At 38.7% G+C, this 25,383-nt stretch overlaps 1 protein-coding gene across 4 annotated transcripts; it reads left to right on the top strand.

The window, feature by feature from the left end:
- The first annotated feature begins 5,037 nt into the window (after positions 1–5,037).
- TRA2B (transformer 2 beta homolog) lies at positions 5,038–25,014 on the top strand. 4 transcript variants are annotated; one of them, XM_032594725.1, is made up of 10 exons: positions 5,039–5,232; positions 11,412–11,687; positions 16,668–16,801; positions 17,846–18,008; positions 18,646–18,834; positions 19,065–19,180; positions 20,314–20,397; positions 22,581–22,640; positions 23,462–23,535; positions 24,013–25,014. In XM_032594725.1, the coding sequence occupies exons 4-10, from the start codon at positions 17,976–17,978 to the stop codon at positions 24,021–24,023; spliced, it is 567 nt and encodes a 188-aa protein (XP_032450616.1). In that variant the 5' UTR covers positions 5,039–5,232; positions 11,412–11,687; positions 16,668–16,801; positions 17,846–17,975; the 3' UTR covers positions 24,024–25,014. The 4 variants fall into 4 exon arrangements, with proteins under 4 accessions (XP_030185005.1, XP_032450616.1, XP_030185004.1 ...); XM_030329145.1 differs by lacking the exon at positions 11,412–11,687 and having other exon boundaries at positions 5,038–5,232; positions 23,465–23,535; XM_030329144.1 differs by lacking the exon at positions 11,412–11,687.
- Positions 25,015–25,383: the final 369 nt, after the last annotated feature.

The following is a 25,383-nucleotide window of genomic DNA, read 5'->3' as shown; positions in this document are numbered from 1 at the left end:
TGGGTGTACAAAGCACACTGCCTGGGTCTCAGCTTTCACAGACCCTTGCTAAGTATGCCCTGCACAGCTGACAACAGAGATCTTGTTCCTCATCTGTCCCTAGACTCCAGTCTTTCTTGACCACATCACTCCTCAAATCCATGCTCCAAACTGCCAACGTTTTTCTAGAACCTAAACATGACAATATAACTCACCTTTTAACACTTCAATACTTCCCTATTCCCTACTAAATATAATCTAAACTCCTTAAAAAGGCATACAAGGTCCTGTGTGATCTGCCCCTTGCTTTCTTCTCTAGTTTATTGAATGACTAAATGAATAAAAACAAAACAATAAATCAAAGAAAGAATGAATGCATGAATTCCAGGACAGAAGTTTAATACCAACAAGAACAAAAAAATATGTTGAGGAAGAGGGTCTAGTCTCTAAGGAGAAACAATCATCAAATTTGGGGGCAGCTTCTTGCTTTTCTCTATGCTATGAGATTAAGCCTCGGTTAAGAGGGCACCCCCAAGCAGGCACATTATTTCCTCTTGCATGTACTTCCCCTACAGAGACAAAGTTTTTATGGTCATTTTCCCCATCTCTTTGTCTTTTATCCACATATTCCCATCATCAAGACCAGTCAGGTCTACCGTCTCAGTCTACTCACTTACTGTTTCCTCTCTGTTCTTTCTGTCACTGGAGTCCAGTCCTCTCCACCTTGTATTTGCAGTACAGGAACCACATCCCACAGGGCCCCTCATTCAACAGCCTGGCCCTTTACTAGATACTGGAGATATAGACATGAATGGCACACAAGCCCTCCATTGACTGACCTCAATGTCTTTGCCAGGACAATATTCCCCACTTTCAGTAAGTCAGTCCCATGCTCAGGGACCTAAAAAGATACTCGTTGCCTTCCCAATCATTTCTAAATTCACACTTTGCTGTCTTTCATTCACTCAACAAGGGTTACTAAAGGCTTACTACATGCCAAGTGCTGGTACTAGGTATAAAGCAGGGGATAATATAGGCATAGGCCTCGTCCTCAAGGAATCTAGTCTAATGAAGAAGAGATATAAAAGCCAAAATCACAAAAGTAATTACATAATTATTGTTTAATTGCAACTGCTATGAATGATATGAGGGGTGCTTATAAGGGTATGTAAACAAGAGATCTAATCTAATCTAAACATCTAAACCAGGAAGCAAGGCAAGGTCTGAGATCTGAGTAGCAGCCCAGATTTAGGTGAGTGTTGGGAGAAAGAGCTGTTGTTGAATGTCCCAGGAAGGACATTCAAAGGTCTAAGATTGAGAATACAAAGAGTGTGAGAAACTGTGTCTACAGCATAGCAAACAAGGGGGAGAGTGGCAGATAAGGAACAGATCTTGAGAGAATTGCAACTTGTATTAAGGTTTTTGGAAGTTAAGAGAATCCATTGATAGTTCCAGAACATGTGGTTACCATGACCTGACTTACTTTTTTTCCCTCAACATTTTATTATGAAAATGTTCAAACATAGTGAAGAGAATTGTACAATGAACACATAACATTTTGCTCCTGACCTAATTTTTAAGTCACATCACAGTGACAAGTATCTAGGTGTTAAAAAAGGGAGAAAGAAATTTAACCTCTTCCTCCCAGGGAGGATACAGGAAGTTTAGAAATGGTATAGGCTAGCCAATAAAATGACTAGAAATTAATAACTGCACAAAAACACAAGGGCTATCTGCAAAATTTGAAATAATTATTGGGGGAAAATGTACTAGAATTTTTTTCTCAGGTACACCCTATACCATTTCACATTTGTGAACTATGACTCCAGCTCCAAGGTAATGGTTGGAATCTTTTTGTAACTCTTTTCTCTTATTAGAACTAGAAATAAAGTGTTTAAAGCTGTGAAAACGCCCAAACGCTAACTCACTTTTAAGATAATTAGAAATTCTCTGGGCACTTGAGTGGCTCAGTTGGTTGGGCGTCCGACTTCGGCTCAAGTCATGATCTCACGGTCTGTGAGTTTGAGCCCCGCGTCAGGCTCTGTGCTGACAGCTCAGAGCCTGGAGCCTGTTTCAGATTCTGTGTCTCCCTCTCTCTCTGCCCCTTCCCTACTCACGCTCTGTCTCTGTCTCTCTTAAAAATAAATAAACATTTAAAAAAATTAAAAAAAAAACAAATTCTCTAGCTAACTGAGTTGATGAGGCCCTGATAAATGGTGGCAAGGGACCTGGAGAAGAAAAGAAAATTTTTTAAATTATACAGGAAGTAGAATTGACAAACTATGTTAACTAAATAAGGAGGGGAAGAGAGAAGAAAGTTTTAGCAGGGACATTTAGATGGCAGAGGAGGAACAGATTACTAAAATGATTAGTTTTGGGCATGGTAATTTTTATAAGCTTCTGAAATATCCAGGTAAAAATTCAAGCAGGCAACAAGAATTTAAGCACAAGACTGAGGAGGGTGTTCAAAGGTGTAAATTTAAAATCGGAAACCATCGGGGCGCCTGGGTGGCTCAGTCGGTTAAGCGTCCGACCTCAGCTCAGGTCACGATCTCTTGGTCCGTGAGTTCGAGCCCCGCATCGGGCTCTGGGCTGATGGCTCAGAGCCTGGAGCCTGCTTCCGATTCTGTGTCTCCCTCTCTCTCTGCCCCTCCCCCGTTCATGCTCTGTCTCTCTCTGTCTCAAAAATAAATAAACATTAAAAAAAAAATTAAAAAAAAATAAATAAATAAAATCGGAAACCATCAGCATGTAGGTCGCCAATTGAAACTATGAAAGCAGATGAGGGTGGCCCTGGAGATTATGTAAAAAGAGGACAATTGTCACCTTGAGTCATCACCAAACCCCTGGGTCTCAGGTGCCTTAAATACTGATGCTGTACCAAGCAAGAATCAAATTGCCAATTCTTACAACTCAATAATAAAAATATTAATAATCCAACTAAAAAAACGGGCAAGGTATATGAATAGACATTTCTCCAGAGAAGATCTACACATGATTGATAAACACATGAAAAGATGCTTAACGGGCGCCTGGGTGGCGCAGTCGGTTAAGCGTCCGACTTCAGCCAGGTCACGATCTCGCGGTCTGTGAGTTCGAGCCCCGCGTCAGGCTCTGGGCTGATGGCTCAGAGCCTGGAGCCTGTTTCAGATTCTGTGTCTCCCTCTCTCTCTGCCCCTCCCCCATTCATGCGCTGTCTCTCTCTGTCCCAAAAATAAATAAACGTTGAAAAAAAATTAAAAAAAAAAAAAAGAAAAGATGCTTATCATTATTAGGGAAATGCGAATCAAAACCATAAAGAGATACCATTTCACACTCATTAGAGTGGCTAGAATTAAATGGCATCTTCCTCTCCACCCTCCTCCTGCATCCCTCCCAGCTCTAAGGAATCTGAAATCTACTTTGTCTCTATACTTTTGCTTATTCTGGACACTTCATATAAATAGAACCATATAATATGAAGTCTTTTGTGACTGGCTTCCTTAACTTAGTGTAATGTTTTCAAGGTTCATCCATGTTGTAGCTCAAAAAGTTAAACACAGAGTTACCATACAACCTAGCAATTCCACCCCTAGGTGTATTCCCCAAATAATTGAAAATTATGTTTGGACAAAACTTGTACATGAATATTCATAGCAGCAGCTATTACTATTCACAATGGCTAAAAAGTGGAAAAGTGCACTTTTGGGTGCAAAAGTCTATCAAATGATGAATGGATAAAAAAACATGATTATGTCTACATAATAAAATATTATTCACTAATAAAAAGGAATGAAATACTGATATGCTACAACATATCTCTCTCTCTCTGCCCCTCCCCTGTTCATGCTCTCTCTCTCTCTCTCAAAAAAGAATATTTAAAAAAATTAAAAAACAAAATCCCAGTTATGAGTGCACCCGAGCAGTTCAAACCCATGTTGTTCAAGAATTAACTGTAGGAATTAGCTGAGCACCGGGTGGCTCAGTCAGTTAATCGTAGGTCTCTTGGTCTCAACTCAGGTCATGGTCTCATGGTTTGAGAATTCAAGGCCCACATCTGACTCTTCACTAGCAGCACAGAGCCTGCTTGGGATTCTCTGTCTCTCTCTCTGCCCCTCCTCTGCTCCCTCTCTCTCAAAACAAATAAACTTAGGGTTTTTTTCTTAAAGTTTATTCATTTTGAGACAGAGAGAGCAAGTGGGGGAGGGGCAGAGAGAGAATCCCAAGCAGGCTCCACAATGTCACCATGGAGCTCAATGCCTGCTGCAACTCATGAAACATGAGCTCATGACCTGAGCTGAAACCAAGAGTCACTTAAACCATTGAGCCACCCAGGCACCCTAAGATGAATAAACTTAAAAAAAAAAAAAAAAAAAAAAAAAAAGAATCAACTGTAGATCATGCTGTTGGGAGGTAGCAGAATTAATCTTCCTTCCTGTTACATCATTATAGCAGTACATGCTTCTAGCACTTAAAATCATAGTTTATAAACGTGTTTAACGGTTCTCCCTCACTAGACCACTAACTTCTGCAGAATAGAGATTGTGCCTGATTTCATCACATCAAGATCTGATAAAGTTCTTTGGCATTTAATACGTGCTCAAATGAAAGTTTACTCAGGAAGAAAACATCTACAATTGAAGCTAAATAAATGCAAAGTAAAGCAAGGAACCTAGCATATGGATATCCACCCTCTCCAACCAAAGGAAGGCAGAATAAAAGACAAAAACTCATAAAGCAGAAGAAAAGACTCAAGGATGGGCGAAAAAGAGGGCATCTCCTCCCTCCCACCGCCACGACAGTTTCCCTGGTAGGTTCCAGCACATTCACGCGTGGCTGGCGTCACTGCGCCCCTTGGCGACCACCTCTCGGTCAGACCATCCAGCGCGCTCACTTTCCCGCCTCATTGAGACCCAAAGATAGGGGTAGGGCCGCGCGAGGTGCGGGCCTTACGTCACGTCCGGTTCCGGACGCGGCACGCTAGAAAGAGGAGCCAGAGCGCGGAGGGGCGGAGCCAAGAAAGCGCGCGTTCTGAAAGGGGGAGGGGCCGGGTTAAGGAGAGCCGCGTCACGTCCGGCAGACTTAGAGCCCGTGCGGAGGCGGTGCGGAGCGCTTCGGTACTCAGCGGCTGGGGAACTTGTGCGTTCTACGAGGCTGCGGCGGAGCCTCTATATAGAAGGCGCAAGAGGTTGGCAGCTTCGATTGAAGCGCGTCGAGCGGCGATAGCAGCTAGGAGTCATGAGCGACAGCGGCGAGCAGAATTACGGCGAGCGGGTACGTAGAGATGGTGCAGGGGGCGGCTGTGTGGTCCCAGCTTGCTTCTCTTCCAGGCCCGTCGGCCTCAGACCTGGAGACAGAGGCGATTTAGGCTCCGAAGTCTGAGGCTGGGAAGGAAGGGAGTTGGGTCTAAAAAACCCTTGCGGAGAGTGTCTTTAGTCGTGAAGGAGGCCGCCGTGGGGGGTTATGTAGTTCCCTACCCAAGACGGCGGTTTTTTTCCGTTACGAGAGGGGGAAAGCTTAAAAATGGCCGCTGCGTCCCCTCGGTGTTGGGGGAGGGGAGCGGTATCTCATTTCGCCGTTGCTCTCCTGCGAAGCCTCGCTGCCGCCATCTTGGGCTGGCGGGCCGGGCGGGCTGCCAGAGGCACAAAATGGCGGAGAAGCCGCGCGTCCAAGGCGGGCCCGCGCCTCAGTGGGCCGTGTGGGGGGGGAGAAAGAGAGGCAACCTACTCAGAGGGTTTTCGCCCGGCGTTTAGGTTAAGAAAGGATCGTCTGTGGACCCCCAAGTGATGGAATCTAGGAAGTTCTTGGGACCTCTCTTACGGTGGGGGAAACTAATCAGAGGTGGTCAAGTTCTGGGCCCGGTAGAGGTGGTTTCGCGTGCGCTTTGTGTTCGGCCTAAATGGAGTGTTTCTCTTTGATACCGAAAGTGCTTTCAAACGAAAAGTCATTATCTGGGTATCCGAATAGACTAGACCCCGAGGCCGCTGAGATTTTCTTCTTTCATGGAGTAGGTATTTTTCACGGGATTGTGTAGCAGGAACTGGCGGGCAACTTGTGGCGCCGTTATTTCCTTTTGTTTTGAGGCATTCTAAATCTGTGAACCACTACTCTGTTGGTACACTGTTTTTTTTTCTTTTTTTTTTTTTTTTAAAGCCTCCACGTCTCATGTGGAGTTGGGTGAATGTTAACTGGAGGAGTAAGACCGTTTCCGGGCTTAAAAAACGTGATGTAAAGCTGGTTGCGAGGCTGTGGGTACTAACAATGATGCAAAAATAGAAAACTTGCCAGAATCTTAACATTCGAGGTTGTGGAGAACTTTATTGAAGAAGGAAGTTGATTTTTTACTTGGTAGGAATACGTGGGGGTGCTTTTACAGTTTGGTAGGTTTTCCTTTTCTTCTAGGGCCATCGTAAGATCTCCGTAACAGTCGTCAGGTAAATCTATTCAAGTATCTTAGCAAACTCTTATAAAAAGATTTGGGGCCTTTCATTAGAAAGGCATTTTTAGAAACCTCTATCATAGCTCCTGGAACATTGTCGAAATTACTGTTTAACTTGGGAGCTAAATCTGATTGATTTTGGTCTGAGATAATCAGGCTTGACCCTGTTCAGAGGAATATTAGCTTTTCATTTTTCCCTAAGGCTTTTGATCCCAACATTACCAAAATGTGTACGATTATTTTTATACCTTTGCTTTCTTATGGTTAGAAAGTTTGGAGTGAGCGCACAAATGGTTAAAGCTGTGATTTCTGATTTCTGCCGGTTGACTACACTGTTGAACTGTATTTGGACTGGAAAGCAAATGATGACTTTTAAGTCTTTTGTTTTCTGAACAATTATTGGGTACTATTTGCACTATTGAGAGGATGCAAAATGGCCGGTTTCTGAGAAAAGCTCTCAGTTGAACATACGTTAATGTTACTTGTAATCATGTGCTTGTGAAGACGAAACTTGCCCCAAAATAATATTTGGGCATATTTTACATATGGGAGGAAACAATTGTTGGAAGTAGGTTCCTGGCTTGAGACCGTTCAAGAGAGGTTGTCATCCAAATAATTTGACATTTTTGAACATCTGTTTTCTTCCATAATCTTGTTTATGTAAATTTATTCACCAAAATCTTATGGAAGGAAAGTTACAACATAATTTCAAGCTGTATATTAGAAATTGATGTATTTCTTACGTAAGAGTCTTGGATCCTGGAAAGGTTTCTAAACTTTCAAGTTGTGGCATACTTCCACGTTGTTTTGTTTGGCATTTATTTTGTCTGTAGATTGCTTTGCAATTGGTGAATTGGAAACTGAAGAGGTTAGAATAGGCCTAAAAAAAAAAGTTTGGATTCCTAAAGAGTGCCTGGCAAAAACCCTGAAGCTTAATGGAACAGATTAGATATAATGCTGTAAAAATGATGATGTATATAGTAGGTCTGACTGGCTATAAAAAAAAAAAAAACCTTCTTTTGACAGTGCCTGAGAGCAGTGAAAAAGTTGCATTCAGGGTAATAATCTTGGACGTGTTTGGTATGAATAGCTTCTCTGAAGCCTGAAAAATTAATTCAGCTCTAGGCCCTCAAACATTTCAAACTGTTAATGTAAATCATTAAAACAAGCCTAATCTGTATTGTTAATGTAATCACTTAAAATACAAATCTCTTTAGTTTGGCTGGAACCCCACCCATCCCCAGCCTGTCCCTTCATTTGGCTATCCAGAATCCAGACACTCCCATATCCCCAGCATAATTCTGGAATTTTTTTTTCCCCCAGTCCTTTAGACTTCAGAAGTTTCTTTCCTAAACAGACTGTAGGTGTGTGATAAATTGTCCTCCATCTGGTCACCCATAGGGTTTTACTTCTTGGGTGAATGAATATACGAACAGAACTGTTGTTCAGTGTGTCCTTTTATCTTCTTTTAAATGCATAGTTAGGATAAGTTGCAGAATTTTTGTGGTGCATGTCACACTATAATGGCAGAGTGGCTTTTACCTTTATTGTGAGATTTTTTTTCATGTGATCGATTTAACTCAAAGTCTGTTTCTATCTAGAGTTAACTTATTTGGTGTAGGCAATCCCGTGCAGAATAAAATACTTTTCATCTCCCAAATTCACTTCTCTTCCAGTACTTTCCAAAAGTTGCTGGCAAATATTTTTGGGAAAAGGGTTGACCAGTCAGCCCCTTTGCAAAAAGTCTTAGCAGTTATGTCATAATATGGACAAATAAGAACATAAAAAGAGTTGTTGGTGGCTAGTTTGTAGGTGCATAGCAATATTGAGGGGGGTAATCTTTAAGGCCTGGTAATGGTCATAGTATTCTATTTAGAGTATGCGATGTTTGTGTGTTTGGTCTTGACACTGGTTTAATGCTCTGCCTTTCTAATGAATGTAATTTCTTTAGTTTCTACAAATAAGTCTATACTTAGAGAATCCAGAAACTAAATAAGGAAACCCTATTATATGAACAGGTGGTTTTAATTTCTGCCTTGCTGTCAAGATTACAATAGCAAGCAGTTCAAGAACATATTCTGGTAGAATATTGGCTATAGTTATTGTAGAAATAATGTTTGCACTGTAGGTACATTATCTAGTCTTACTCTTTATGGAGATGAGTAGTATCCGGATACCATCCCATCAAACTGCCATTCAGCTTTCTGCAGTTTTTCTCTTCTGCTTAATCTTGGGTTGTCTTTCTGTAGTCTTTGTTTTTGGCCCCTAACTCTGAATTCTGATTTCCAAAAACTGAACCATCTGAATCTATTTCTTTCTAAAGAATTGCAGCCATTGCACCACATTCCTTTAATAAAGGATTGAATTAATGTCAAGTGAAAGGAAATAGTTTGCATTGTTTCACTGTGAGTCTGGTTAGGTATGAGTCTCTTGAAAAAACCAGGTTGAAGAATATTTTTCTTGGTTTTAACTAAGAATGTTTTAATGTTGTTTGGAACTAGAAGGTGGCATTTTCAAACTGAAATTACAAGTGATAACAAGGTAAGTACTACGGTTTTTTTAAAGAGGAATTCAGATGGTGAGATGTTAATTAATAGCATTCACCTTTCCCCTTTATCTCCAACAAAGCCCAGAACCTAATTGATAAATATTAACATTTTGCCCAAGAGAAGCATTTTTAGAGCCTTCGCATTCTGTGTTATGTTCAGTTTTCATACATAATTGTATTTAATTTTTTCTAGAAGGGATAGTGATTAGTGTTTAGGAATTTTAAGTGTTTTATCCAGTTTAGTTTTTTGGGTTATGGGTTACATCGAATTTTAGATCTTGTTTTCATTTAGTCTTGTTTTTAAGCAAGCCAAAAAAAGTTCACTAGAATAGCAAATTTGAGTTTCTAAGTTCTCAAAAATCTTTTTGGATTGGGTGTGGAGGTTATTTTCAGATTGCTACTTTGATTAATATAGACTGCCCAATACTGCAGAATGCATGAGCCCCTTCTTAGAGTCAATATTACTGATGCAAGAGATGGGCTTAAAACTGATATAGGTAAGTCAGATTTTTCCCCCCCCTTCCAGAAAATATTCTGTCTTTGGAGTATTTTTCTCCACCCAACCTTCTGGTAGAGTTTACAGAAAAATAAAAACAGTCCATTAGTATGAGCATTAACCTTTATATAGCAGGATCAACCAATTTTTCTTTGTCTCATCCCAATTTTTTAAATATTACCTTGTTAGCAACCTACTGAATTTGTACATGTTTTTAATGTTATTTGAATTCAGTTCTAGTCCCTAGAGTCGTTCTAACAAAAAATTATGTTGATGATGGAAGTTTCTGCTTATTTCTTCACCAAATGGGCAATAACATTAAGCCCAGTAGTTGGTCGTCTGGTTTTATTAAAGTGGCCACTTGAGCTCAGTAGTTGAGTTAAAATAAACCTAATATTTACATTATCTAGCAACATGTTTTTTGGTCTTTGAATATAAAAGGAGGAAGATGGTTTGGAAGAGGTAATAAAATATAAAAGCAGGAAGGCATCCATATTGAAAAGTTCCAATACATAGAGCTTTGGCCTCCATTCCAGTGTTTCGTGCATCTAAAGCCCTGTTTCTGTATGTTATCTTTAGGAGGCCCCAAGAGGAAACCTGCTTGGGCATTCTGATTCCACGATTACCTTTGTGCTGCCAGCAAACATATCCCATTACATTTTAGTGATGGATATTAAAAGGAAATCAATTACTGTGATTCCCTTAAAAAGCTATTTAAAATTTTTCCTGGGTTAAACAATAATTGACTTTCAGCGACAAACGAGACTGAAAATTATGCTTACTTTCTCAGGAAAGGCATCACAACACTTGCCACTATAGCCATGGTTGTCTTCATGCCCACATAAGTTATAAAGACTTTGTTTTCTCTCTCTCTCTCTTTTTTTTTAAAGGAAGCTTTAGCCCCAATCACCCCCAAAGAAAATAAACTAGTAAATTGTTGACAAGTGAGGTACAGGTGAGGTACAGGATAACAGGGAGAACTAGAATGTTTTGTGAGGCAGTATTTGTTTAGGGTGTTGAACAGACACTATTACATTTTATTGATCTGTTAAGTGATGATTGAGTTTTGGTTTTTGGGTTTTGGTTTTTTTTTAATAATTTTAGGAGGTGAGCTATAATTTTTTCCCAATATTGCCACCTTAAAAAGTAGGATTTCTCCTTTGGACTGCATAAGATTTTAATACGTTTGTTCATTGAGGGGGAATTTACAAAAAATTCTTTGAAAACCTCACTGTTGGATTCAAGTTCGTTTGCTTTCTTTCATAACTACTTGGATATAGTAGTTGGTTGATCTGATTTTGTCTTTTTATGGTTCTAGTGCTAAATTTAGTAGTCGGACCATTCATATTTACAATTTCACTAGAGCAGCTTTCTAGGGGTGGGTTTTGAGCACTTTAGTCCAAATTTTCTGATTCCCTGACATTGTCTTCTACGGAGCTCTTTAAATATGCAGTACAAAAATGTGTGACATTACATATCTTTATCTTATCTATTATCTAGACAAGTCACAATTTGTAAACCTGTCCAGCCCTGAGCTTTGTCATCATTGTACAAATGAATTGTCCGTGCTTTCCTTTCTTGCACTTTCGTATTAATGTGTCACTTTTTGACTAGAGTTGTGCTTTTGACACTTAACATTTTCTTGATGAATACAATAAGTAAGAAGTGTGAAATGTAATTAAAGTTCTTAAATGTTAGATGAACAGCAAATGTTCAGTTGCGCACTTCGCATTCAACTTAAGCATGATAAATCTATTTGAAGTAGACAATGAGAATGAGGTTGGTTACCTAGTATATTTTAGAACCAACAGGAAGCTAGTTTCAGTTTTTTGAGCTGCATATTCTAGGGTTTTTTTGTTTTTGTTTTTTTTAATCCAAAAAGAGGGATTTTTTTTTCTAGTTTCAGTTTTGGCACTGGATTTTATCCTGGAGTTTTAAAATATTCTTCATCCTGTTCTTTTTCTATTAAGGTTAATGTTGAAGAAGGAAAATGCGGAAGTCGTCATTTGACAAGTTTTATAAATGAGTATTTGAAGCTCAGGAATAAGTGAAGCTGAAATTTGAAAAAATAAAAGAAAGAATGCATGCTAATTATCAGACCAGAAGTCCCACTTGTAGAATATTGAGCAATTTGTGTGAAGTGGGGAAGATGAAAGAAGTCAGAATTTGAAACGGAAGAATGAAGAAAAGAAATAAAAATGAAGTTAAGATAAGAAGTAATCTGGAATCAGAAAGCACTACGCTAAGTAATTACTAGTCTGTTTATGTGTCCCTGTATATTTTGCTAAACATGCATGCATTATTTGTTTAATAGAAGAAAATATATACAGGGCAAAGAAGTGCCTTCCAGGGGAAACGTTTAAATTAGGTAATTCTAATTTTAACTTCTTAGTCAAATGATTGAAATGCAATTTTAAAAAATAACCCTTTGTAGTCAAATATGAGGCAGGAATGAGCTCTCCAGCATGGGTAACAGTTGGCTTCATGTTGTCTCTCTAGATTTTTTTGTATAATGCTGCTGGTCCTGGGCCATGAGTGAGTACCTCCAGAATTGGGATTGGTGGTCTGTGCCACCTCCATGGACTCTTAAGATTCATTGACCCCTATCGTATAGTACTGAGCAATATATAGTAGAATGTTTTCTAAGTTTGTCGTAGTTTTCCCAAAGAATGTCACCAGGATGGTTATAGAAGCAAACCAGTGAAGAGGATAGTTCCTTTTGGCATTTATGAAAATTCTTTCTAAATGGCATAGGGGAAACCTATGACCAATTAGGCCCTAACTTTAAGATGCAGGTTCTAAATTCACAAGGATGATTCTTTTCTTCTGTTTAATGCCTGTTCCAGTTGAATGACTAGGATTACTGCTGAAAATATATTAGCTTCCCTTACAATGAGGTGGGTCACATAAGTGAACAGGATCTCTAACTCAAAGTGGCAATAGTTGTAGTTGTTCAGAAAACTGCTCTATTCCCTTTTTCTCATTTGCTGCTGTTAAAATTTAACTGTTACAATGACGTGGGAGGTATAGATTATAAAGTAACTTAGTTTTGGTTCCTCACTCCGACCACTTACTGTGAAAAATAAACCCTAAAGGTCTGTCCTTTCCCCTTCCGCGTGTTTTGTTTTAGTTGAATAAAAGAATACGATGGTTAGCGAAATGTTACTTTCTGTTGGATAGGACAAGTGAACTGTCAAAATAATACCCAGAGGTAGCTAACCAGTAGTTGTTCTCTGTTGGGAAAGCCAAGGGTATCACTTCTTCCTGAAATGAAAACAACCTAAAAAAACAAGAGTTGTCAGGTCTTCTAGCTCTTGGAAAAAGTGGTTTAAATTACGTATCTAAAAGGATCTATCTTCTAGCATTTTAGGGCCAGTTGTCAATATGAAATTTGTGCTTTTTATAATTATTTCTGCCTTGCAAGGAGAAGAAAATTATTCTCAATTCATAGTAGTTTCCAGCATTTGCTTTGCCCCAATTACTAGTTTGTAAATTTTGCCACGTATAAACTAATAACGTTAATTTTGCGCTCTGAATTACTTACAGATTAGGCAGAGAGCTGAGGTAAAAAAAAAAAAAAAAAGAGGTGAATTGATACTTTCTGTTCAAGTCCATGAATTCCTGAAAGGCCCTTGGGGTCTAAAAGAGGAAAAACCTATTAATCCTCTAAATGGAAAGAAAGCACTTTGGAATTTGATTATATGGCCTAAGCTTGGATAGATGTATGGCAAAAATAAACGCTGATGCCCATAGACCATTGCATCCATTCAGGGTTTTCTTCTCTTCCCACCCCACCCCCCTTGACCAAGGCATCTTTGAGTCTGACAGTGCCTCCTCTCAGCCCTGCTCTGCCTATTGGGGAAGTAAGAGGGAGACAGGCCTCTTGTCCTGGGGCAGGTGGAGCAGAGAAAACTAGAGAAACAAGGTTCCACGAAGATACTTTCACCAAGAGAAATCAGTAGGTAGGAAGCCTAAAATTTCTGAAATTGAGTAAATCAATGAGACTTAGTTAGCATTATAAACATGTATGGTGCTTTTAACAAATGTAGAAGATGAACTCCAGAGTTATTAGAATAAGCTCTAGTTTAGGGACTTGTATTTTTAAATGCTGTGTAGGTTTACTGTATGCCTCTAAGAGCCACTGTTCAAAATCTAATTTACTGCATCCAGTTTCTAATACAGGAGAAACCTAATGATTTGATGGTTCCAGATCTTTTGGTTTCCTTCATCTCTTTCAGAAGGTTTTTCTAAGATACTGTCATGCTCAGAATAGGAAGATGCAGAAAAAGGTATTTTGTTGAAAGGCTGAGTTAGTTTTTGTGACATGTTCCCTTTAAGTTGTATATTAGAATATGACTAAGATCCAGTCTATAGAAATGATTCCCTGAGCAGAAATTCAGGGAATTTTTTGGCTTTGTTATTTATGCTAATTGTAAGTTCATGATCCTTTTTCTTGAGGTATTGATGTCCAGAGAAGTGTTTTTGGTACGGTTTTAATGTGCTGACACATAAAACTTTTTAGCCCTAAGAGTGGACTTCAAGTTTTCCTTGTGTGGAGGTTTTCCCAGCTGGGTTTGCAGATTTGCCTGTGGATTAAGGTTTAAAGTTAACTTTGTTTTTAGATTTGGCTAATAATTTTAGGTCTCATTTTTTTTTTCTCGAGCTAAATTTCCTTGAACGTGTATTTCCAAAATAGCTAATGGCTAACATAACCATAAAGGGGTTTAAATTCTTTAAGAAATATTCCTGACCAGAAAAGGGAGGAGGAGGCATTATTTAGGTGTTAGCCTAACCAAATGTGTAGAAGGGGAAATTTTTGCATTCTGGCTGGTGTTTCCCCTATTCCTGGTCTAAGAAACGATTGCTTACAAAATATGTCTGCAGATAGTTAATTTTAGAGGTTGAGAGAAAAAGCTCATAATTTCGTAAATACTGTATCTTTGACCCTAGAGATTACTAGAAATTCATGAGAAGCTTCATAAGGCTTATGACCTAGGCTAAAAGTGCTGTCTCTTCTCTCAGTGGAGGGACTGGTAATGCAGGTTAGAATAAGGCTTTTCTGCTTAATGAAGCCAGAGGCTTAAGAGATCTTGACTTTCTACCCTTTTTTCCTTTGTACTTTGATTCCTAGGCTGATGGATTTAACTACTTGATTGATAATCTTTTAACTGTTACTGTGAGTTATTTGAGCACTCTGCTCTCCTTTCCAGGGTAAATTGTTTTCTTTTGGTTTCCACGAAAAGCTATATAATCATTCCATGAAGTAATTTTTCTAGCATTGAGATAAACAAAGACAGTTAATTTAGGGGGTCTCAATTTATCTCTTTGCTTCTAGGTTAGTTTTTGCCTGTGGTAAAGATGTCAGAAACCACACCATTATTTTTTGAGAACTTTGTCCAAGAAGAGGAGGGAGGTGGAGTGTGCTTTTAAATGTCTCTGTGCAGAGTATTAAATGTCTCTCTGCCGGAGAACCCCAAGAGATTAATTGGGGTCCCCTAAGATGCAGTGCACCCTTTAACCATTCCTTGTTAAAGGCAGCTGTTCTCATTAATAACAGTATCCTCTTTTTCCTTGAATCTCTTAATAGTCACTCCAGGGGAAGGAGAGGAGGCTGTCACATTCCATGTCCCTTCCATGTTTTATAATGACTAAAATCTTACTGGGGAAGTTTCTAGAGTTGTTTCAGGCCTAACGACCAGAACTCCTTTTACTGGCAGAGTTACTCTCTTTCCTGTTCAAAACTTCAAACTCAGTTTCTTCTGTATTGCATATAAATTTTTTCCCATTATGCTGTAGACCACATATGTGGAATATGTTCTATATTCCAAAAAGGTTTGATGAACTGTAATTTAAAATAGTCCTATTCTATCCTTTCAAGAATGGCCAGAATATTCTGAAAGTCTACCACACAGGGAGGTCTCCTGTGATCATTTTTATCCAGTAGCTTTGACATAGATTATTACCCCTATAGTAATGTTGGGTCCTCTTGAATCTGGCCATTTCTGCTCTGTCTTGGGTGGAAAGACTCACCAGACTTTATGCCTTTTAATTTGCATTAAATTGGATAACCTAAAATGAGGGTTGTCTTGCTAGCTGCTGATACCTTAGTTAGCCATCAGACTGAGTGGCTTTGTTCTCTCTCCTCTGAATCCACTGGGTTTTTTTGTCTGTTTTGGTGCGTTGGCAGAACATCTCCTTGGTTCAGTTACTTTAAATGTATGCTTTTTATACTGATAAGTTGGCTGTGCTTTTGCTCGTTGATGAGCTAGTCAACCCTTTTTATCCATTCTCTTTGCTGGTTTCTTTAGAGATCTTCCTTACTGTGTCACTTAACTATCAGCTAGTCTAGTTTTGATTGGGAACACTATGGCTATACAGTATATACTTACTTAGACTTTGGTTTTTTCACATACAATTCTGAACTCTCCCTTCCTTAGCCTAGATAGGAGCCCCTGATTTAATCTGTTAACTTTCCTAGCTACTTACTCCCTAATCCCCATCAGTTTGCCATGGTTCATCTCCATTTAGCTGAGGAGGCTCTAGATCTCTGGCACTGTCTACTCTTCTTCTGCACAGTTCACTGCCTTTTCAGCTGTGGCTCCATCTGGTTGCTTTATTTGAGATTCTTAAGGGTATCCTACCATGGTTAGGTGGAATTAGGGTCTAGTATCCTTCAAGCTGGTCCTTTCTACTAGGTTTCTACCTTTTGCTAGGACTTGAAACTGATCGTCCTTGCCTCTTTTCCCACTCAATAAATATAACTTGAGAAGTGAGGTCTTCTGAAAAAAATCAAAAGCATTTTAAAGTAAGTTTTATGATTTTCATAGGGTTTTGTTTTATTGATGGCAACTTGATTGAAAATAGGTATAAGATATAGGTGTCATAGTTAATAAGATTCTTTCTTACCCTAGTCTTTATGGAGTAACAATCCCAAAACACAATCCTTGGACAGTTCCCTTAACTGCTTGGCTTTGGCACCCCTTTCTGAGGAGAGTGGGGTCAGTTAATTCTTATCCCTGCTCCAGGAAAGGTGGAAGTTCAAATAAATTGGCTTATGTCAGTTGGAGCAATGTAAATATATGAGGTATATTCAGTTCCTGCCCTTACCTATGTTTTCTTATCTTGGAAGGGGATTGCTTTCCCTCACCATTTATCTCACAGCAGCTTATTTGTTTTTAAAGTTGCCCAGAAAGTATACAAATTAAACTTTTGACATCTACGTGTAGGAATCCCGTTCTGCTTCCAGAAGTGGAAGTGCTCATGGATCTGGGAAATCTGCAAGGCATACCCCTGCAAGGTCTCGCTCCAAGGAAGATTCCAGGCGTTCCAGATCAAAGTCCAGGTCCAGATCTGAATCTAGGTAAGAAAGACTGTCTTGGGATTTTCTTCTGTTACTCTTAGCTTTGAAATTGGTGTGTGCTTTGTAAATTAGGAAGATAGAGAGGGTTGGATCATTTGTTGGCTTATTTAATATTGGTACTAGTAATGAACTTAATCATAAGTTCTGGGATAGAAGACTAAGTGGTTAAGAACCTGGGCTTTTGGCGTTAGGGTTCAAATCTTACCTCTATTTTTTCTGGCTTGGGCAGATTACTTAACCTTTTTCCACCTTAGCTTCCTTATCTTTAAAAGGCAAGTTAGTAATACTAGTTCTTGAGAATTGTGAGGATTCACTAGGAGTTTAAGTATGACAGACTGCAGGACATTGGCTTTCATAACTAATTCTTCATAAGTAGGTGTAGTCTAATATTATATACATGTGTATAAAAAAATAATACCTTAACACAGTGCACTTTTTTTTTTTTTAATGTTGGTCAAGAGTAGGCTATACATCCTTGTTTGCCCAGGACAGCCCCAGTTTATGCCTATTGTCAGGCATAATTAACTGCACCTCTTTTCTCTCTTACAATGTGTCCTGTCTGGTTTAGATGACAGTTCATATGATCACTCCAGTTAGGAGCAATTGATTGGTTTTAAAACACTGCTGGAGAAAATTTACGGTGATGGTGATTTTATCTTAAGTGAATGGTGGGCATAAGTGGGAGAAGCTGAAAAAAAACAGGGTGGTATTCTGAGGAGGGAGGTGGGCACAAATTAAGCTAGTGTGAAGTGCTGCATGTTTTATGATTATCAAGGGTTTTTTTGAGTGTGTTAATCTTGAGTATGTAATTTTGATCTCCTTTATCTTAATTATTTTAAGAAATGGAAGAGAGCAAGTAGTGGTTTTGGAGCTCTTCCTAGTAGAGTGGAGATGACTGTAGATTCAGCAGAAAAGTCTTGATCACATGTCTGGATTATGTTTCGCCTTTTGGACTTTAACCCTAGAATAGATTATTAGAAGAATTGGAAACTGTATCTTATTGTCAGCTAATTAGTTATACTCTTGAAACCTTTGTCTTAACAGGTCTAGATCCAGAAGAAGTTCACGAAGGCATTACACAAGATCAAGATCTCGGTCCCGCTCCCATAGACGATCCCGTAGCAGGTCTTATAGTCGAGATTATCGAAGACGGCATAGCCACAGTCACTCTCCCATGTCTACTCGCAGGCGTCATGTTGGGAATCGGGTAAGATGACAAAATTGTTGTTAAAGCAGTGGACTTTGTCTCTTCTGTTTTGAAATCAGAACTGATTATATTTGACCCTGGACTTTTAGCAGTGAACACATGAGTTCCTTAGAGGTCTCCTTGTGTTCTGAGTAATGTCTTTTTAAAAGGTATTTTCTATGTTAGGGCTGTCAGTCACATGTAAGCAAAATACTGGGACAGTGTAACTCACCTCATCAAAACACTCTCTTGGTTATTCCATTTAATTTTAGGTGAGTTTATTTCGGGTACTAAGGCTTATCTTCCCTGACTTTTTTTTTCCTCTGGCTTATAGAGATAATGCTATTTTAATTATTCTTATGTGTAGAATAAATCTTAGGTGACTCCCTTGGGCTACTTGCCCTTTAATATGCCCTCACAAAACTGCCAGTTTGGTATTCACAAGTAGAAGTCACTGTTCCCGTCCCCCCTTGTTTAATTCTGAGGTTGAAGTTGTTTTTGGAGTCTTTTTCTGCCCATTCTTAATGCTTGTGGCTATTGCTATAATATACTAGTTATTAATTTCAATTACTTATTCCCTACTTTCACTGTTGGTGACATTTCTTAGCTTCGGTTTATGATAAGTTTTAAAGTTTAAAATTCATCTTTCCATTTCTAGGCAAATCCTGATCCCAACTGTTGTCTTGGAGTGTTTGGATTGAGCTTGTACACTACAGAAAGAGATCTAAGAGAAGTGTTCTCAAAATATGGCCCCATTGCAGATGTGTCTATTGTATATGACCAGCAGTCTAGACGGTCAAGAGGATTTGCCTTTGTGTATTTTGAAAATGTAGATGATGCCAAGGAAGTAAGTAAAAATTTACCTGTATCCTTGTAAAATAAGTCCTGTTGTTAACTTCCAACTACCAATGAACTTGAATAAGGATAATTTTTGCTTTTAAATTGTAAATAGGGTATATTTATAGTTCTTTATAAGTCTTATTTCTAAGTATTCATAAAAGTATATCTTAACTGTTATTGGACAGTTTGTGGTTTTGTCCAGGGTGTATATAATAACTTTCAATATATCTTTCGAAGGCAAAGGAGCGTGCCAATGGAATGGAGCTTGATGGACGTAGGATCAGAGTTGATTTCTCTATAACAAAAAGACCACATACCCCAACACCAGGAATTTACATGGGAAGACCTACCTAGTAAGTTTAAGATTGATAGCTGAGTTCATTTCCTCTAACAACTACATGTACTGGGGGGAATCTTTGGCATTTCATCCAGTCCTGACACAGTATAAATCATTTTCCCTGTGTTTTTAAGTTTATATCTTGAGAGAGTGGGGGGAGAGAGAATCCCAAGCAGCCTCCATGCTGTCAGCACAGAGCCTGCCCCACAAATGGTGAAATCATGACCTGAGCCAAAATCAGCATATGCTTAACTGAGTCACCCAGGCACCCCATCTTGTGTGTTTTGTTTTGTTTTAACTAGCTAAAAGTGTATTCAATAGAACATATTCAGTGGGAACATTGTGTTTGTGCTGCAGACTGAGAGAGGACATCCCACCATATCATACAGAAATGCCATGTATCTGGCTTTGCTTGGTAATTAATGTTCTTGATTAGACCATTTTTCCCATAAGGAAATCTTAAGTATTCTATGTAAAGTCAGGTATGGAACAAATCCTACTCAAGTGCATTTTTTAGCTTTGTTTAAACAGTGGAAAACAGGGGACTTCAGTTTATGCATTGGACTATGATAGGCTGCTTCTCTCTTGTCCTCCTCGGTGTTTAAATTGACAAAAATCTGTGTTGGTCTCCCCCCCCCCTTTTATTTATTTTAAATTTCCCCCTCAAATCACATTCTCCAAATAATGATTTTACTTTCCCTTCCTCTAGGGAAATATATGGGCTTTATTAGCAAATGACTTTTAGTTGGAAGCAAGTTAGCAGAATGTGTATTCCTTAATCAAAAGATTTTTAAAATACATTTATGTATATTGTAAGGGCAGAGAAAGGACAGTGTTTATCCAATATCCGCGAAAATTTAAACAGGAATAATGCTACTTGCCTAGTTAACTTCTCTGTTAGAAAAGGCCTGTCTGTGAATTAATAATTAGGGAATGAGTAGATACCTTCATTTTTGCCCAATAGACGAGAGTAAAGAGGTTATAACTCGAAGCATTTGCCCAGTTATGTCCTTAGAGCTCAGCTGTGTGGCTCACAAGACCCAAATAAGCCATGCTGCTGCTATTGTCTGAACAGTTTAAACAATAAAAGTCATATGTACGAAGATAAGACCACATGGTATTTTATGAAGCTATATTATTTATTCATAGTGGAAGTTCACGCCGTCGGGATTACTATGACCGAGGATACGATCGAGGCTATGATGACCGAGACTACTATAGCAGATCATACAGGTAAGTTTACCACAATACGAGGTTTAAGTTGTTAAAATTTTGAAGGAAATACGTAGTCTCTCCTCTCCTGAATCAGTTGCAACATAATTTAAGGCAGCACTATATGTAAATTTTAGTCTTTGATAAAATCACTTTTTATACTAAGAAATCTAGAACTAGAGTTTAAACTAGATTTTAAGGTTACGTGTCTTGTTAATTTAACTTAACATGTATATTTCTTTTTAATTTTTTTTTTTTTTTTTTTCTTTCAACGTTTATTTTTGGGACAGAGAGAGACAGAGCATGAACGGGGGAGGGGCAGAGAGAGAGGGAGACACAGAATCGGAAACAGGCTCCAGGCTCCGAGCCATCAGCCCAGAGCCTGACGCGGGGCTCGAACTCACGGACCGCGAGATCGTGACCTGGCTGAAGTCGGACGCTTAACCGACTGCGCCACCCAGGCGCCCCGTATATTTCTTTTTAAACGTCAAGTTGTAAACCAACAGAAATCCCTGGTTTGAACATGACAATAGAATCAAAATTTTAGACCATAGTTTAGGTTTTCCACTTTTGTGTACTTGTTTTGTTTTTAAGACAAGTTCCATATCCTACATTTTTTTTTTAAATTTTTTTTTTAATGTTTTATTTATTTTTGAGACAGAGCATGAACAGGGGAGGGGCAGAGAGAGAGGGAAACACAGAATCCGAAGCAGGCTCCAGGCTCTGAGCTGTCAGCACAGAGCCCGATGCAGGGCTCGAACTCACGAACCGTAAGATCATGACCTGAGCCGAAGTCGGACACTTTAACCGACTGAGCCACCCAGGCGCCCCCATATGCTACATTTTTAAAGTTACTGCTTTAGAAAGTGGTTTTTTTCTTTGGGTTTTTGTTTTTTTTTGTTTTTTGTTTGGTTTTTTTGGTGTCTATAATGTGTGATGCACTAGGGAGACAGGGAAAACTAAGTCTTAGAAGAATCCAAAGAAGTAACTACTGAAGGACAATAGTGTAACAATGGTTGGTGTGTGTGTGCAAGTTTTATTTATTTTGAGAGAGCCTGCACAAACTGGGGAGAGGTAGAAGAGGGATTCTCTGATAGTGTGGAGCCTGACGCAGAGCTCCAACTCAAAAACTGTGAGATCATGATGACCTTAGTGGAAACCAAGATGCTTAACTGACTGAGCCACCCAGGCACCCCTAGATAGGTGGTGGTGGGTTTTGTTTTTAAGTTTGAGAGTGAGTGAGCACAAGGAGAGGCGAGGCAGAAAGAAAATCCCAAGCAGGCTCTGCACTGTCAGCCCAGAGTCCAGTGTGGGGCTTGATCCCAGGAACGGTGAGATCCCAACCTGAGCTAAGATCAGGGAATCACATGCATAACTGACTGAGCCACACAGGAACCCCCCTGGAGTTTATTATTAAATATTGGTGACTTTTTTTAGGGGGTTAGGGAAATACCTATCATACTGAGAATACTTTTGAGGACAAAAATGAAGTAAAATTCTTCGGTTTAGCAGCACCAGGTAATTTAGACCCTGTATTGCTTGTGAAAATGGAAATTGTGCAATAAGTATTGACCACAACAGTTAACCATGATTCCTTAACCTTATTTTGGGGTGTGGTATTGAGATGTAAATGTCTTTTTTGTATGCTGTTTGGAATATTTAAAGAAGTTGAATGTGGAAGTGAGTCCTAAAGTGTGCAATTGTCCGGCATTTTATCCCTGGCAAAATCTCTTTTGGAAAGAACATATTTTTAGTTTATTTTGAGAGAGAGTGCAAGGCAAGGAGGGGCAGAGAGAGTCTCAAGCATGCTCCACATTGTCAGTGCAGTACCAGACACGGGGCTTGAACCCACAAAATGAGGTCATCACCTGAGCCAAAGTCCAATGCTTAACTGACTCGGCCACCTAGGCGCCCAATTATATGGGACTTTAAGAGATTGCAGAGGATGGGAAGATTAAGGTCTTAGGTTTGATTTTTTATTCAGATGAGCATTTACTTTAGAAATGTTGTTTGTTCCGATACTCAGTTTAGCCACCAGAGAGAGCTCTATGTTAGTTTGTTAGAAGGGTGGCAAATGTAGCCCCTTTATTACTTCCAGAAAACTACCTTTTACTTCTCTGTGGGAGTTCTAACTTTACTACATTAGTAATACATTGTTTTTAAAACTTAAAAAATGCGTATGTGTTACTTTTCTGCCTTCACAGAGGAGGAGGTGGAGGAGGAGGAGGATGGAGAGCTGCTCAAGACAGGGATCAGATTTACAGGTATGGCAGGAGAGGATTTTAAATCTACACAACAGTAAGATGGCTCACATAAAAGATTTAGTTACAAGTATTTTGATGGTTAATTATAAGTTGCATCACACAAATTAGATTGTATGAAATACAAAAATACTGTAACTGAAACCAGTGACTGTGTATATGACTCCATGTGTGTGTTTACAGATGTGAATTAGGCTTACACTAGGTAATGAACTCAGTGGTACCTTTTTGTACCTTACTGAGAGCTTAAGGTCACTTACAAGGGTCCATAGTATCTTTCATCTCTCTTTATTACTGTATCTTCTTGTACTGTTGAGGTTTTGTTAGCTTTTTTTTTTTTTTTTTTTTTTAAATTTTTTTTCCAACATTTTTATTTATTTTTGGGACAGAGAGAGACAGAGCATGAACAGGGGAGGGGCAGAGAGAGAGGGAGACACAGAATCGGAAACAGGCTCCAGGCCCCGAGCCATCAGCCCAGAGCCTGACGCGGGGCTCGAACTCACGGACCGCGAGATCGTGACCTGGCTGAAGTCGGACGCTTAACCGACTGCGCCACCCAGGCGCCCCAAGGTTTTGTTAGCTTTTAATGACCATCTCAGGATAAGCAAGTGAATATTCAAGTCACTCTGTCTTTGACAAAACAAAACCACTTTGAAGTACTAGTAAAATTTATTTGGGTGTTGGTTCATGATGGTGTGGTTAGGAATAGTGGTTTTATTAATCAGGACTAAAACGGACTTTGAAATACCATGACTGTTGAAAGTTGTATATGTCATCTAGTCTTTGTGGAGTGAGTCTTAGACGGTCTTGACATTTGTTTACAGAAGGCGGTCACCTTCTCCTTACTATAGTCGTGGAGGATACAGATCACGTTCTAGGTCTCGATCATACTCACCTCGTAAGTATTTAACTTGATTTTTTGTTTATCAAACCGCAGCAGATAATGGGTTAATTCAAGTAGTTTTATCTGTATTTATAGTTTCTACTGCCCCTCAGTTGTGTGAGAGTTCAAGAAAGTATATGCAAACAATCCTTGGAATCTCTCATTCTTGTTACTAATTGAAATATAAACATATATTCTCGTCACCATTTGTAGCTTTTCTTTCTAGGAGTGCTTGCAAGTTTTGTATAGCGAGGAAAATTTGAGTGACTTTAAAACCTTAGCTCTTGAGTTAGACTTCCCAGCTATTTCTATTGTTTAACATTTGTTCTTTGATTTCTAATGTAACACTTGTGTGAAGGGGTCTTTCTCTAGTTTCCCTGTAGAGAATCTGGTGCATAGAATTTTCTAATGGTAGAATAGTCTAAAAGTCTCAACATTAAAATATGTTTGATAAATGTACTTCATTACTGAAACACTATTATTTCTTTCTAGGTCGCTATTAAAGCATGAAGTTGAAGACTTTCTGAAATTTACCCTAGAGTTGGGATATTGTTTGTGGACAATATTTTTATTGTCTCCTGTTTAAAAAGTGAACAGTGCCTAGTGAAGTTAGGTGACTTTTACACCTTTTATGATGACTACTTTTGGTGGAGTTGAAATGCTGTTTTCATTCTGCATTTGTGTAGTTCGGTGCTTTGTTCAAAGTTAAGTGTTTTCAGAAAAGTATGTTTTGCATGTATTTTTTTACAGTCTAAATTTTGACTGCTGAGAAGTTTCTATTGTACAAAACTTCATTTAAAAGGTTTTTCTACTGAATCCAGGGTATTCTGAAGATCGAAGCCTGTGTGTAAAATGCTACCATATGGTAAAAAGCAACAATAAAGTTTGGTTTTTACTTTTCTTTCTAACATTAATGCTTAGCAGAACTGTTCAGATTAGGTTGTCAGTAGCAAATTTCAAGACAAAAATACCCATTTTCCTCCAATCCATGAAACATACTATACTTAATATACCTGCAACTAAGTGTTAAAAATTATGCTCTGTAACCCTGTACTGCTAGTATTAGAACTAAGGAACTTTCAATACAGCAAATGCTTAATGCTTATATAAATGTGGATTTGTCAGCCTTTATGTAATCTGTATTATATAAAGCAGGGAATAAGAAAAGAGGTACATAATGTATGCCTTTAAAAGGCTATTTCTTAAAGCTGTTACAAGGGGATAATGGTATTTCAACTAGTTATCAGCAAGTGACAATACATTCCACCACAAATGTACTCTTGTTCTTCTAGCTTTTAGACTATGGAAAAAACTGAGTGCTTCAGAGTTCTGGAAAAGAGAAGGGAACACTACACCTGTGTTGTGGATGAACTGAAGACTGCCTGTTCATTTTTTAAATATTATTTTCAGGTCCTTTGCTTACCAAAGGAAGTCCAATTTCACTCAAATGTTTTGAGAACTGTGTTTAAATAAATGCAAATGAAAAGAGTAAAAGGCTGGTACAACTCAGTTTACAGAAAACATTTTATTTTAACCTTGTTACTTATAGAGGGTTTTTTTAAAGAATTATTTTTAGTCCCTTGTACAGTATCCTTTGGGCTAAAATGTATTCTTCACTGTTTTTTTTGATTTTTTGGTGTTTTTTTTTAATAGTTGTACATTTCCTGGGAAACCAGTTTAAGAGGGGAGTAGGTACATGGGTGGTCATCTTCATTTGGATGGTGTTTATATTAGTCTAGTCTCCATACTTACCCTGAGGGTGACAAATTCAAGGGAAATTGTTACAGGTAATTTATTGAAATTAGTATGTCCCAGATACTTTGTAAAGCACTTTACATATATCAGTTCCTTTAGTCTGTAGCA

The sequence above is a fragment of the Lynx canadensis genome, chromosome C2 (genome assembly GCF_007474595.2).
Source record: "Lynx canadensis isolate LIC74 chromosome C2, mLynCan4.pri.v2, whole genome shotgun sequence".
Classification (NCBI taxonomy): Eukaryota; Metazoa; Chordata; class Mammalia; order Carnivora; family Felidae; genus Lynx; species Lynx canadensis.
Note: the sequence above shows the minus strand (reverse complement) of the source record. Positions and strands in the feature narration are given on the sequence as shown.